The sequence below is a fragment of the Bubalus kerabau genome, chromosome 4 (genome assembly GCF_029407905.1).
Source record: "Bubalus kerabau isolate K-KA32 ecotype Philippines breed swamp buffalo chromosome 4, PCC_UOA_SB_1v2, whole genome shotgun sequence".
Taxonomy (NCBI): Eukaryota; Metazoa; Chordata; class Mammalia; order Artiodactyla; family Bovidae; genus Bubalus; species Bubalus kerabau.
In genome coordinates this window covers 67026340-67042537 of record NC_073627.1, presented here as the reverse complement: position 1 = coordinate 67042537, position 16198 = coordinate 67026340, and the positions used below count along the sequence as shown (strand labels likewise).

At 39.5% G+C, this 16198-nt stretch overlaps 1 protein-coding gene across 5 annotated transcripts in view; it reads right to left on the bottom strand.

The window, feature by feature from the left end:
- Nucleotides 1-16198, bottom strand: part of CLCN3 (chloride voltage-gated channel 3) — an 85172-nt gene that overhangs the window by 41215 nt on the left and 27759 nt on the right. The window contains exon 1 of one of the 5 annotated variants that reach the window (XM_055577639.1): nucleotides 9120-9339. The exons of 3 other annotated variants lie outside the window; for them this stretch is intronic. In XM_055577639.1, the coding sequence (XP_055433614.1) occupies nucleotides 9120-9198 (79 nt within the window). In that variant the 5' untranslated portion in view covers nucleotides 9199-9339. Of the gene's footprint in view, nucleotides 1-9119; nucleotides 9340-16198 lie in introns of those variants that run through there. One more of the 5 variants, XM_055577641.1, reaches the window with a different exon arrangement.

The window sequence follows — 16198 nt, the reverse complement described above, 5'->3', positions numbered from 1 at the left end:
TGTTGTTTTGTTTTTTGTACTGAAACGTCGTTGATTTACAATGCTGTGTCAGTTTCAGGTACACGGCAAAGTGGTACAGTTATACGTGTGTATCTGTTCTTTTTCAGTCTTTTCTCTTACAGGTTATTACAAAATATTGAGTACAGTTCCCTGTGCTATACAGTAGGTCCTTGTTGGTTATCTATTATATAAATATATATATATATATATATATATATATATATATATAGTAGTGTGTATATATTAATCTCAAATTCCTAATTTATCGTTCTCCACCCCTTTCCCCTTTGGTAATTATGACTTTTGTTTTCTATGTCTGTGGGTCTATTTCTGCTTAGTATGTAAGTTCATTTGTATGATTTTATTTGTGTGTGTGTGTGTGCTCAGTTATGGCTGACTCTTTGTGATCCCAAGGTCTGTAGCCCACCAAACTGCTCTAAGGGATTCTCCAGGCAATAATACTGGAGTGGGTTGCTATTTCGTTCTCCAGGGGATCTTCAAGACCCAGGGATTGAACACGTGTCTCCTGCTTTGGCAGGCGGATTCTTTACCAGAGTCACCAGGGAAGCCCCATTTTATTTTTTTATAGTCTACATATAAGTGATACCATATATTTGTCTTTCTCTGTCCATAATGCTTCACTATGATGATCTCTATGTCCATCCATGTTGCTGAAAATGATACTATTTCATTTTTATGGCTAAGTAATATTCCACTGTATGTATGTACATCGTCTTTCTCCATTCGTCTGTTTATGGACACTGAGGTTACTTCCATATCTCGTCTATTGTAAATAGTGCTGTTATGAACCTGGAGGTACATGGATCTTTTCGAATAATGGTTTTTTCCAGAAATATGCCCAAGAATGGGACTGTAACATCATATGGTAGCTCTATCTTCAGTTTTCTAAGGAACTTCCATACTCCAGAGTGGCTGTGCCAATTTACATTCCCATCAGTAGTGTAGGGTTCCCTTTTCTCTATATCCTCTCCAGCATTTATTGTTTGTAGATTTTTTGATGATGACCATTCTGACTGGTCTGAGGTGATAGCTCATTGTAGTTTTGATTTACATTTCTCTATTAATTAGTGATGTTGAGCATATTTTCATGTGCTTTTTGGCTATTTATATGTCTTCTTTGGAGAAAAGTCAAATTTTTTATTAGGTTGTTTGTTTTTTGTGATACTGAGTTACATGAGCTGTGTATTTGAGATTAATCCCTTGTCAGTCGTGTCAATTGCAAATGTTTTCTCCCATTTCGTAAGCTGTCTTTACATTTTGTTTACAGTTTCCTTTATTGTGCAAAAAGCTTTTAAGTTTAATTAGCCTCCACGTTTATTTTCATTTCCATCACTCTAGGAGGTGGATTCAAAAAGACAGTGCTGTGACTGTTGTCAGAGTGTCTGTCTACTTTCTCCTCCAGAAGTTTATAGGCACTGTGAGTTTACTCTTGTGTTTGGAGTTAGAGAATGTTCTAATATCATTATTTCACATGTGGCTGGCTGTCCAGTTTACCAGCACCACTTACTGAAGAGACTGTCTTCTCTTTTGTATATTCTTGCCTCCTCTGTCAAAGATAAATGCCCATATGTGAGTAGGTTTATCTCTGGGCTTTCTTTCCTTACTTCTGATCTGTATTTCTGTTCTTGTGTCATGATTACTGTAGCTTTGTAATATGCTCTGAAGTCAGGGAGCCTCATTCCACCAGTTCCATTTTTCTTTCTCAAGACTGCTTCGGCTATTTGGCGTGGGGGTGGGAGGTGGGGGGGGCGGGGCTCTTTCCATACAAATTGTAAAATGTTTTGTTCTAGGTCTGAGAAAAATGCCACTGGTAATTTGATAGGAATTGCACTGAATCTGTACATTGCCTTGGGTAATATGCACATGGAAAAGCAAATGAAAAGATGCTCACAAATTGGAAAAGACCGAAGGCACAAGGAGAAGGGGGTGGCAGATGGTTAGATAGCATCACGGACTCAATGGACATGAATCTGAGCAAACTGGGAGAAAGTGGACAGAGGAGTGTGGCATGCTGCAGGCCACAGGGTTGCCAAGAGAAGGACATGACTTAGCCAATGAACAAAAACAAAAATTACTAATTATTAGAGGAATGCAAATTGAAACTTCAGTGAGGATCACTTTACACTGGTCAGGATGGCCATCACCAAATCTATGTCATTCTGACAGTACTGATTCTTCCAATCCAAGAACACAGTATACCTTTCCATTTCTTTGTGTCATCTTCAATTTCCTTCATCAGAGTCTTATAGTTTTTGTAATACAGTTTTTTTGTGTCCTTATGTAGGTTTATTATTTTTAATGTAATAGTAAATGGGACTGTTTTCTTCATTTCTCTTCCTGATCTTTCATTGTTAGTGTAGAGAAATGCAACAGATTTCTGCATATTAATTTTGCATCCTGCAACTTTACCAAGTTCATTAATGAGCTCTAGTTTTCTGGTTATATTATTATTTAAATAAATATTTTCACCAATGGGAAAAGAACAGTCTTCAACAAATGATGCTGTGACAACAGGCTACCTACATGTAAAAGAATGAATTGGACCCTACCTACCTCACACCATAAATGAAACTTAACTCAAAAAGGATCACAGGCCCAAATGTAAGGGCTACAATTATTAAACTCTTTTAAAAAAGGGAGAAGAGTAAGTCCTTGTGACCTTGGATGTGGTAATAGCTTTGCAGATAAAATTCCAACGCACAGATGGAAAAGAAAAAAACATAAATGAGACTACAACAGAAATAAGATAGTCTTTCCCACCTAGAGGCCATTAAGACTGTTGATGGTGCCTTCTCCCAAAACACGCATGTGCACTGAGCTCAGACAATTAACAGGACTTCACGTCACCAGCCCTCTCTGCCTTTGGCTCCAGACCAAGGTGGCCGCGACAGTTGTCACGGGCCCTGCCTTGGTCCTGCCACTCAAATCCCCGTGCTTCAGCAGAGGTCAACGACAATAACACATCCCATTCTCATCCTCAGATTGCTCCAGACTCATTTGAGGCACAGGAAGCCAAGCCAACTGACCCTCCACAGGGACTTACTCATAACCCGGTTATCACACTATTTTTCTTGCTCACAGCTAGAAACATTTCTGACATAGTGTACAGATATGTACCCTAAGTAAAAACAAAGTTTAGCATATTTACTAGTTGGCATATACTCTGATACTTTTACTATTTGCTTCCTTCTTTTTTTTTTTTCTTTCTTTCTTTTTTTAAATACTGGTCACAACCTAACATGTTAAAACTTGTAATTTGACAAAAAATAAACAATAGAAATACAGACATTTATTATTATCTGGTTTCCCACCAATAGAAACGTTTATATTCCCACCCACTAGTCCTCAATATGTATTTGCTGAACTGAGCTAAAAATGGTATGTAATTGTTACGTCTTAAACGGAACTAATTAACCAGTACATTTCACTGTCATACACCGTCAGCAGTCTAAAAGGAACATCCAAATTCCATGCATCATCGCTCAGTCGTATCTAACTCTTTAGTGACCCAGGAGACTGTACCGCCAGGCCCCTCTGTCCCTTGGGGATTCTCCAGGCAAGAATACTTGAGCGGGTAGCCATTCACTTCTCCAGGGGATCTTCCTGACCCAGAGATCAAACCTGGGTGTCCTGCATTGCAGGCAGATTCTTTACTGTCTGAGCCACCAAGGAAGCCCATCCAAATAATAGTCCTGCATACTGAAGCAGGTATATGCTTGTTTACTAAGACTAGTACTTATTAACTCTGGAGTCAATCTCAAAGATGGGAGAGCAGTGACCCTTGCCATTTAACCTCAGAGGCAGATTACTATCCATCACACACACACATATTGTTATTGTAAATTATGAAAGAAGGCAGACAGAAATCTAAAATTCTGCACATTTCCTACAACCCAGTATCATGTGTCCCTTAAATAAGAGCAGGAAGTCTAGTCCCCAATACATTTTTTTCTTCCCTCTGTGACATTACTGATAAGAAACAGTCACTTTGGTGAGGGAGGGGAAAGTGAATGCTCTAAGTTGATAGTGGAAGTTCCAGAATCTTAATAGACTTCCAAACGAAAGATTAAAGACGTAATGGCAAGCACAACGCTAGTACTTAATAGGTGGTCAATTAAACATCTGCTGGATAAATATGATAAAGTATTTGCTCTTTACATTTGTTCTGCCATCCAGTCATATTTAGCTCCCATCTGTTTGAACTGCAAAAACCTGGAAATTAAAACCAAATGCCAAAGAAGCTGACAGAAGATACACAACCAGTCAGTAGCGATGCTACATTACTCAGTTCACTGTTTCCTTCTCAGTTCTATTGACCTCAAAATAAAAAGCCAAGATCTTGAAGGTAGGGATGATGAAGTGGGGATTAAGACACCTGTATGACTGGAAACAAGTTCCGTGCTCATTTATTCTCTCTGCGTGTAAGATATGTGCATATCATGTGAATAATAAAATCCACGAAATTTGCTCTCTCCAATGGCAAAGAATAAACTGACAAACTAAAGTGAATCTCCATTCTTGATCTGATTAAGGTTTTAAAGGACTACCAAAAAAGTATAAATTAAATGTTTATTAAAAAACAGACACAAAACTTTAAAATACAATTTAAGCCACCAGTCTCCCGTGGCCTCATGTCAGCACAAAACAGTAATCTCAATGCTGGTAAACCAGCCAAAACCATAAACCTAAAGTATGGGGCCAGAGACTTGCTCACATTTTAATATCTAGAAATACAAAGCATTTTTAATTTACAAGTCATGAGATGGAATAAAATTAATCATACCAAGTGTCAGTTTTAGAGAACAGAGCCAGACACAGTAATATGAAATACATTTACTGATGATTTTAAATTCATACACTATGTGCAAAATAAACTTAAAGGCAGGCTTTGTTTCATACTATTATTTTATAACAGAAACACTTTTTGACATCAGGAAAAGAATCTCTGGGCTTTCCCAGGTGGCACAGTGGTAGAGACTATGCCTTTCAATGCAGGGGACGAAAAGATGCAGGGCCAATCCCTGGGTCAGGAAGATTCCCGAAGTAGGAAATGGCAGTAGGAGTCAGTAGGAAATGGAGTAGGAAATGGCAACCCACTCCAGTATTCTTGCCTGGAGAATCCCATGGACAGAGGAGCCTGGTGAGCTACAGTCCATGGGGTCACAAAAAGTCAGCAATTGAGTGAGTGAGCACACACACACACAAACAATCTCCATTTGTTCCTGTAATTTACACTCCAATGAACCAATCTGTAAGAAGAGATTTAATTTTCTAGGGCTAGAAGATTAAAGGCAATAGACATATAATAAGGATTTGAATTCTAAAATCATTTTTACAAAAGAACCTACAGAACACCACTATGGCAATAAGAGTATCATCCAGAACATGAATATTCAAATAATGAGCAAAGAATGTAACTACTGATACTTTCAGGAGGGAATAAAAATGGACAAATTCATCTGTTACAAAAGGAAGGAAAAAAGCTTTACTTAAATTTGTCTCTGAGCTAATAGATGTCAAGAAACAACTTCAGTTACAAACTAAAAAAACTAACTTGGGAATCCCCCTGGTACAGTGGTGAGGACTCCGCACTTTCACTACTGTGGGCCCGGTCTTCAATCCTTGGCCAGGAAACTAAGATCCTACACGCCACAAGATGCAACCCGCCCCTGCCAAAAAAAAACACACTCAAACTTATAAAGGAAAGGCATACCTCTTACTGTTTAAAACTGGTTCGTCTGGCATTCAAGGTCCACTGGGACCCAGCATCCCGCCACCTTCCTATAGGACCCTATGACTGACCCCATGACACCACAGCACTAACCAGCACTCAGTCCCACTGGGTCACTTACTAGCCTATCCTCCCACCAGGAACGCACATCAAATCAATCCCCTGTGGACGTGCCAACTTTGACAACACTCGTCAAAAGGAGACTCACCTCCTCCCTCACTGCCACGTGTGAACAGATTCACAGAGCATGCAGTCTGTATCATTCATGAGAAATGTGTTAACTCCCTTGGGTTCTGTGTTTTTTAAAAACTGGGAAGCCTTCCTACGTCCCTACCAGGCTGCACATGACAAGTTACTGCAGGGACGTACACAATGCAAAGCAGTGTTTCTATGACCAGAGTATGAATCTCATCATCTGCTTCGAACCCTGACTCTTCTTGCACATTTCTGTACTTCAGTTTCATCAACAGGAAAATGAGGATTATAACAGTTCCTACTCCACAGTCTGTGAAGATTAAAATGGTTTGTTACACATCAAGGAACTGGTAAAGGTAAAGCACTTAAGTCACTTCAGTCATGTCCAACTCTCTGTGACCCCATGGACTGTAGCCCGCCAGGCTCCTCTGTCCATGGGATTCTCCAGGCAAGAATGACTGGAGTGGGCTGCCATTTCCTCCTCCAGGGCATCTTTCCGATGCAGGGACTGAACCTGCATCTCTTGTGTCTCCTGCATCGCAGGCGGGTTCTTCACCACCAGCACCGCAACAGTGTACACCTCTCAGTTATTAGGTGTATCACTAACCCGACCACCTCCAGTTCTCCAGCACCCGGGTGTGCCTTACACACACACACACACACACACACACACACGAGCTCAACAAAAACCTGAATGAAACAGTATTCAAATAATGCTAAAAATCCCAAAGATCAAATCCACTATAAGGGCCTGTTAGAATAAATAAGAATTCTACCTCCAAACTACCTAAACTTCAGGAAGGAAGTCAAGAGTACAAAACTAGCAGTCCAAATCCAAATCCAAAAATCAAAAAAAAGTAAAGATTTTTTTTTCCCCCCTGATAAAGATGGAAGAGGGCTTCCATGGTGGCTCAGAGGTTAAAGCGTCTGCCTGGAATGCGGGAGACCCAGGTTCGATCTCTGGGTTGGGAAGATCCCCTGAAGGAAATGGCAACCCACTCCAGTATTCTTGCCTGGGGAATCCCATGGAGGGAGGAACCTGGTAGGCTGCAGTCCACGGGGTTGCAAAGAGTCAAACACGACTAAGCAACTTCACTTTCACTTTCAAAGATGGAAGAGACATTTTATGAAAGAACTTAATAGTGTCTGTATAGGAAGGAAATATACCCCAAAAGATAACTATTTCTAAAATGTCATCTTAATTTCTAATACATCAAAAATATATTAACTAATTGTATTTTTATATCTACATACATTTGTAGCATCTATATTATTCACTTAAGTTGGAACCTTCATCATTTACCATCTCACCTTGACAAGGAACATTAAATTTAATTTACTCCACACAGGTAATTCCTAATTCCAGCACTCAGTAATTCAGTAAACAGTCACATTTGCTTTATTGATATCCTTCACAATTTTATACTTTGGTTATCTGCCTCTTCACTCTTTCCCAGCCCCAAGAGATCTTTACGGTCATTGCCATTTTGTCCTCCTAGGGTAGCTGACTCTTTTCTTGATTTATATTTCTCCACTCCCAGTTCCTTTGTTTGACCCAGGGTTAGAAAAGGTCATAAATTAAGGAAAACCTCTTATCCATAGATACTAGGATACTACAGAACAGTCAAGTAAGCCTAATAACCAACTGATTTGTACTACAATGACACAATGTTACTTCGAAAATATTGGCTTAGGTTAGCTGGGAAAGGTCTCCTTAAGGGACTAGGAACCCATCTGTGATGCAAACAGTGGAAGAGACTTAGACTTTAGGCAAGATTTCTAAAGGACTATTTGTGAAAACATAATAGAAACAAAAAGCTTCTCTTTTAGTAATAACCATATCAGGAACCATGCCTACTTGCACATAAGCTTTGGCTGACTTCTTATTACTTGCATATCTTATACAGAGGTGAGGTACATACCTAAGCCATGGTAAAGACTGTCAAACCTGTCACGGGGAATTTAAATTTCCCAACCACATGTCTCCTGGTTTATTATAAATTATAAATCAACAAATGGATGTTGCAACAGCTCAAAGAAAACACAGTTTAACTGCTGATTAGCAAATACTGTGACAGTTGAGCAGTCACATTCATTCACATCCCTTCCTGTTTAAAGAAATTCCTACCAGAAAAGGGATGATGAGAGCATAGGAAAAAGGAGAGCAGGAGGAACATGTTAGAACTGGAAAAACAATCCCAACAATTCCGGGTGCAAAGTCCATGAGAAAATTTAATTCTCTTCTTTATGCTTTTAGGTATTTCCCCAAATGTTCTAAAATAATTTATATATATATATAAATATGTATATACACACATAAACATATACATACTTTACTAAAAAGGTAACTAAGAGAAAAGCACAATATATGTAACATGATCTTCATTTTCTCAAGCATGCTTTTATTAACAACAGAATACCACAGGATGGTACAACTGTTCAGAGCCTAAAATATTGTCTAGAAGACACAATTCAATAAATTTGTTAAATATATTACCTTTTTTTAATCCTAATGGAACTTAATACCAAAAGAAGGTGTTATCAGAATAAAAACTATATTTTATACGGTCAGGAAAATCATGACTTCCTTACTTTAAAAAGTGAGTTTATAATATGAAGGTTATAAATTCAAACTATGAGGGTCAATTTTTTTTTCTAAAACTGTCTATTTTTAGAACAATCAGTTTAAGAAAAATGAAAAAAGGGCAGTTTAATTAACATGTAATCTGTTCTGGCAGTGCCTGCCGAAAGATTTACATGAATGCTGGGCGCTTTTCTGGTTTTTACAAACTACTATTATTTTTTCTGATGTGTGACAATGACTCCATATGTTGGTATCATTCCATTAATTTTTACCAGATACCTATGGAAGACAATGTAGTCACTCAGCTGAAAGCACACTAAATAAAAAATATTGACATGAAAATGTGTTCCTCTTTAAGCAGGTAGAGCTTCTCCTAGGAAGTGACTTCGGGGTGCAGAGCTCCACAGTAAGCGACAGCAGCCGAAACCCAGTGGCACCTGAATTAAGGAGGAGAAGCACCGCCGCCCGCGCCCCACGACAGGACCTGTGCGCGCAGTGACGGCGGCTGCGCTGCGCACGGAGGGAACCGCCGACCAGGATCTCCATCGGCCTCACCGCGGCCGGGACCAGCCCCACAGCCCGCGTTACCTCGCTTGTGCAGCTCCCGCAGGGGGATGCAGTCTCCGCCCCCGTCGTAGGGCAGGTAGGGGTCGGAGGCAGCGTCCATGGCCGAGGTCCGCAGAAGCCGAGGGAAAGCTCGCGAGCTCACCGCCCGCGCGCGCCCCGGAACCCCGCCGCAGCAGGTTGGGTAGTCGCCATGCCCGACCTGTCGGCGCGCGCAACCTCGCGGGCTGACGTCACCCAGGCGCCACGGTTGCCAGGGCGACGGGCTCGCCTCCCCATCAATCAGGCCCCGCTACGTATGATGGTGACTAAGCCCAGGGGTGACAGACCAAACAGCCTCCACAGCAAGGGGGCAACTACAGCAAGGCAACAGAAACCTACTTCTCGATTTCTGAATACAGAGCTGTGCAAAGAAATTATACGTGTACACAGGAATGAACCTTTTCATTCCCAATGTAGGTAAGTGGGAATGGAATGCTAAAAAGGCCACGTGATTTTACCGTATAAATACACAAATTTATATGTAACCACGTCACGTGAATCATAAAGACAAAGAAACAGAAGATACCAAAGTCTTCAAGACACTTGGCTTTAAAGTCTATTGTTAAGTATCTAAAATGTACTAATGCATACTTCTACTGTGGCTTCAACATTTCAGTAACTGGACCATTACTAATCCCCTTCAGCAGCCTCCTTCCTTCAGGAACCAGCTAGTTAAGAAAGACATCGAGGTTTAAGAAAGAAACTTAACATCCTAGGTAACTTTGCTAGTTGTCAAACTATGCAAAAAGAGACTTACTAGCTGGGAGATTTTCCTCTCTCCTGACTTCTACTTTTCCTGTCTCACAAAGATTTTCGTTGTGCTTTGTAAAGGTGGGGGGATGGGGCTTTAGTGAAATATGTCTCAACGTGTACTCTAATGGTCTCCTTACTAGACATTTTACGAAATTTAGAAATAAGGGAACTCAGGCTACAGAACGTTTCAAAATGTATCATTTTTATTTTCAAAATGTATCATTTTTATTTTTCGTTGTATGACCAAGTTGTAAATCAGGATAAACAGGTTAAGAGAGTGCCCCCAAATACCAGGAAAACTTGCAGAGAGCTTTTCATCTTATAAAAAGGCAGGGAAGAATGTAAGTAGTATAAAACTAAATTACTTATAAATGCCATATAGAATGCATTTTTTTTTAAGTCTTTTAAGAGTAGAACTTAACATACCAAAGTATGTTTCGTTTCAAACTGTCATTCCAAAAGAAAAAAAAGCTGATGCTCATTTAATCCAAGTTCAAATTTTTACAGCTGCCTCTCAGGTGATTCCTCCCCAGACTACAAGATTCTTTTCTGAAATAGCTATGATGGGGCAATGCCACTAAACAAAAATTCATTAGAAGCTGTTCCACAGGGCTCGGGGGTTTTGTAAAATGTATTTTTGTAAGCACTGAATGTGCCAACCCTAAGGTCTACTCCAATTCAATGATTTTATATGAGAATCGCAGGCAAGAGAAGGAAAGAAAGGACTCAGACGACAGTAAAGATAGGAGAGAGATATCCAGCTTGTCTAGTTGTTGCTCATTCGCTCAGTCGTTTCTGACTCTTTGCAACCCCATGGACTGCAGCATGCCAGGCTTCCCTGTCCTTCAGTATCTCCCAGAGCTTGCTCAAAATCGTGTCCATTGAGTTGGTGATTCCATCCAACCATCTCATCCTCTGTTGTCCCCTTCTCTTCCTGCCTTGGATCTTTCCCAGCATCAGGGTCTCTTCCAATTAGTTGGCTCTTCACATTAGGTGGCTGAAGTATTGGAGCTTCAGCTTCAGCATCGGTCCTTCCAGTGAATATTCAGTGTTGATTTCCCTTAGAATTGACTGGTTTGATCTCCTTTCTGTCCAGGGGACTCTCAAGAGTCTTCTCCAGGACCAGAGTTCAAAAGCATCAATTCTTTGGTACTCAGCCTTTTCACATCTGTACATGACTACTAGAAAAACCATTTGTCTAGTACATCTTAGTTATTATTAGTGATTTGGGAACTTTTTGCTGCTAAGTTGCTAAGTCACTTCAGTCGTGTCCAACTCTGCGACCCCATAGACGGCAGCCCACCAGGCTCCCCCGTCCCTGGGATTCTCCAGGCAAGAACACTGGAGTGGGTTGCCATTGCCTTCTCCAATGCATGAAAGTGAAAAGTGAAAGTGAAATCGCTCAGTCGTTTCCGACTCTTAGCGACCCCATGGACTACAGCCCACCAGGTTCCTCCGTCCATGGGATTTTCCAGGCAAGAGTACTGGAGTGGGGTGCCATCACCTTCTCTGGGAACTTTTTAAAAGTTAGATTAAATCAGTTTTTTTATTTCAAAAAGTTTGAACCTCAGAAAGACATACCTTCTTATAAAAGCCCACCTGGGATTTGTGAGTAAAAGGGTTCTGGGAAAGGAATATAAACAAGTTACTGCCACAGGAATGTTCTATCTAATTCTCTCTGGTTCTGGTATTAGCATTTATGATATGACTATGGGTGGCTTTTTCTGTTTTCTTCATATTTTCTTGGAAATGATATTTTTTCCCTTTTTTACACATGGAGAAAGGCATGAGAGCCTAGCCCACACACCACCCTACTCCCCCTCGACAATCCTGTCCTGTCCCAGCCCACAACCTCTGAAATGATTTTTTTTAAACAAGGAAATCTAACTTTTAAACAAAGAGCCAACTTTGCTAAATTAACCAAGAGTAAATTTGGTCCTTTTTGGTACTTTGGTATGTCAAGTTCTACTATTACAAGACTTTTAAAAATGCATTCTATATGGCATTTAGAAATAATTTTGTTTTATACTACTTATATTCTTCCCTGACTTGTTATAAGATGAAAAGCTATCTACAAGTTTTCCTGGTATTTGGAGGCACTCTCTTTTTTTTGGAGGCATCTGTTTGTCCTGATTTACAACTTGGTCACGCAGGAAAACTAAAAATGACTGCTAGCCAGCAGTAACTAAAGGGGGAAGAATATTTTCCCTATAAAATACATTGACGGCGTTGCATAGGTAAACATTTTTGTAGCCTGAGTAAAATGAATATTTTTAAAGAACACTGTATTTCTGTATGTAGGCATGTATATATTATATACAGTGTATCTGTATAGAGTTAAATTTAGAATGAGATGCAGTAGACTTAATTGTTATCACTCAGGATAGAATGAGATGGAAGTGGGGAGGCTGATGGTACATTCAGTTTTTACTGTATATAGCTCTACATTGTGGAAATTTTTAAAAACAAATACATTACTCATTAATTTTGAAATAAATCTTTTAAAATAATCTGAAAATTTAAAGAATTTCAGAAGTAAACAAATTTCTTATGCTTATGGGGTCCATGGGTGCCACATTCTCTTCCAGTAAAAGCATTATTTAGGCTCAGGTGCTTTCTAATTATACTTTAGAAAAAAGGACAAGGTAAACTGGAAGGTGTGGCCAAAGAGGACTTTGACACAGATTAGGTGTTATCAGACTAAGAAACTGAATTACAGCTAAAGAGAGAAGACACATTCAAGAATTCCAAGGCACTGGGGTGGGGTGGGGGGATGCCTAGATCACCTACAAATCGGCACTTGCCATCTGCCTCTACGTGAGATCAAATTCTGAGCCGCTGCAGCTGCTGACCTTCAACACCCCCTGAAAAGAGTGCAGGGTGGAGAGCAGGAATGGAGCACTCTGTGCTCTGGGAAAACTGGCAGGACAGGTCTTCAGAGGGTTAGGTATTTTCAGAAGCCAAATTTTTGAGCCCATTTCTCACATCTCTTCTTATCTAGAAAAGCACTGAAATCCTCCATGGTGACCTCTGCTCCTCATGACTAGCCATGAGCCTGCTGATGACCCTCACCCGTCCTCCCACCCTCACCACCACAATCACATACTCACCTCCCCGCCTCCCACCTCTTTGGAGCAGTTTCTCAGGGCTATCTGAGGTGCTGTCTCCCTGACTATAGTCATCATTTTGCCCCAGATAAAGTTTAACCCACAATTCTCACACTGTGCATTTTAAGTCAACACTCAGGACAAAACCTCTGAAGAACCAAAACCAAGAATTGGCAGCACATAAAAGGACTTAAAACTTCAAAGGGAGAAGGTGTCTCTACTTCCAAACACGCCCTGATTCTACCCTCAAACTGATGTGGGAGCCTGGAGGTATGTGAATCAGGGAGGCAGGTATACACAGGATAGTGTGTAACCATACACTATAACTACACATGTATAGCTATATATAATCTTTCAGCCCCTCCTAACCCACAGGACCCAAAAAATCTACATTAGAAGTACTTTAAAAATAAAAGTATTTTTTTCCTTTAGATCTAACTACCAATTTACCAGAAACAAAAAAACATAGAAACATGTTAAGTGAGAGCTCAGGAACACAATTAGGAGAACCCAAAATGGGAAACAAATGACCAGATTTCTTCATCAACAAATGAATGAAAAATAAATAACAGGGGCCGGGGGGAGGGACCTGTAGAAATTTTTTTAAAAGATTTAAAGGATTTATCAACCAGTTTCAATGTAACAACTGGGAAATGATTGGGAAAATGTGAAATAGACAAGATCACTGATTATAAGGAATTACTTATTTTTTAGATGTAGTAGCCTTTAAAAGAATCATCTTTTACACATACATAATGCAATATATACAGAAAAACCACCACCACTACCTAGAGCTGAACAGTAGTTAAAACAGACCTCAGTGCAGAGGTTGGCTCGATTTTCCACTACTAACCAATGATATGACTGTATCATTAAGACATCATAAATAAGTCATTAGAATTAGTAAGAGTTAAAGTGGATAAATTTTTAAAAATCAATATTCAACGAACAACTGAACTTCAAAATATACCAGCAGTTAGCATGTTAAATTTTAAAATAAAAATTGCACCAAATAGCAATAGCATTTAAAAATTACCTAGAAACAAGTGTAATAAAGAATGAAGACAAAAGTCAATAGGAAGACTAAAGGCATTTAAAAAGACAAGTATAAAAAAAAAAAAAAAAGACAAGTATATGGAGAAGTATATCATGTTCACGAACTGAAAGATTCAAACCGATCTACAGACTTCATAAAATGACAGTCAAAATCCCAACAGGAACTAACAACACTGTGTATCAACTATATTTTTTAAAAAAATAAGATTTTTTTGTGGCAAACTCTGCTAAAACTTACATGGAAATAAAAAGGCCTGGGAATAATTAAGACACTCTTAAAGAACAGGGGAGACTTGCTTTATTTACCAGGCACTGAGACTATTTATAGACTTATAGTGATTTAAACAGAGTGCTTTTGACATAAAGCTATGAAAATAACCAAAAGTACGTAATAGGGAGTCTAGAAATAGACCCTCCTTTATATATGACCCTTGATATATAGCAGAGGTGGCACTATAAAAGACTGTGTAAACAATGGTTTTCTTAAATAAGTGGTATTTGGACCACTGGCTATTTCCATTAAAAAAAAAAAAATTATATACACCCTAATCCACACACATTTACAAAAATTGCTCAGATGATTATAGACCTGAATGTGGAAGGCCAATGAAGCTCTCACAAAATAACAGGGAGAAATATCTTCATGACCTGAAGACAGGGAAATTTTTCATTAAGACACAAAAACCATTAGTCATAACACAAAACATTATTATCCAGGATCATATTACAATTAAGAACATCTGATGAACAGGGTCTGTCCATTAGGAGAATGTTACAACTGAATGTATGTATCCCACCAAAATGTATACAGAGAGAAATAATCACCAGTGTGGTGCCATCTGGAGGTGGGGCCTTTGGGAGGTGATTAGGTCATGAGGGTGGAGCCCTCATGAATGGGATTAGTGCCCTTATAACAGAGCTCCCTGGAGGTCACAGAGAAGATGGCAGACCAGGAACCAGAAGTGACCCCTCTTCACCAGACAAGGAGTCTGCCGGCCTCTAGAGCTGTTAGAGACACCCAGCCTGTGCTATTTCTGTTAGAGCAGGCCAAACAGACTAAGACAGAGAATAAGACACCACCCACAGAATAAAAGATATTTACACTCATGTAATGGGAAGCCTGTATATTGGAAACGACTAACGTTTACATATCTCTAAGACACACAGGTCGATAGAAAAATCAGCAACTTGAATAGGTACTTCAAAAAATTGTTTTCAAATAGTCCATCAGCATAAAAAGATGCCAAGGAAATGCAAATTAAAGCCACAATCAGAATCCATGACACAGTCAGCAGATGGACAACAGCAAAAGTCAGACAACACCAAGCAGTTGATAAAGGTGGAGCTGTCATACATGCTCACCTGAGTGTAAACTGAATCAACACTATAAAAAATAAAGCCTACAACCTGACAAGTTCACACCCAGGCCAACGAAACTTGTGCACATACCCACCAGGATACATGAACCATATTTAAAACAGCAGTGTCTGTACCCAACAGAAACAGTTAAGAACTAGCAGACCCATCAGTAGCAGAATGAATATCTATACTGTGGTATATTGACAAAAAAGAGTGACATAGACTAGGGCAACATCACAACAGCTACTCCCTGCAACAAAGAAGATTCTTGAAAATCATGCTTTGTAAAAGCAAGAAACAAAGGCATATGTAGTGTATGATTCAATTTATTTAATCTTAAAAGCAGGGTATGCTACATGACAATCCCGATGATGCATACCTAGATGATCAAACCATAAAGGAAAGCAACAAAGTGACCAGACAGAGAGATAATTGTATTTATCTCTAGGCAAAGGGAAAGGGGTGTGGTCAGGAAGCTGCTGGAGTACAGTCATGCTTATTTTCTTAATCTGAGCAGGTTGCAAAAGTGCTTGCTGTGTAGTAACTCATTCTGTACAAGTATGCTTTATGCATCTTTTTGATGTGTGTTATAAGTCACAATTCAAAAGTCTTTGAGTTAGAAATTTATCCTGCCATCTCTGAGTCTGTTAGCATTTAGTGTGAATTTATTATTCTTTTTTCTTCCCTATCCTAACCCCCTCTAGTCGAATCTTATTTACAGTCCCAAACAAGTTACAAGTAACAGGTTCATAATGATCTACACTGACAGGTTCATAATAATCTATT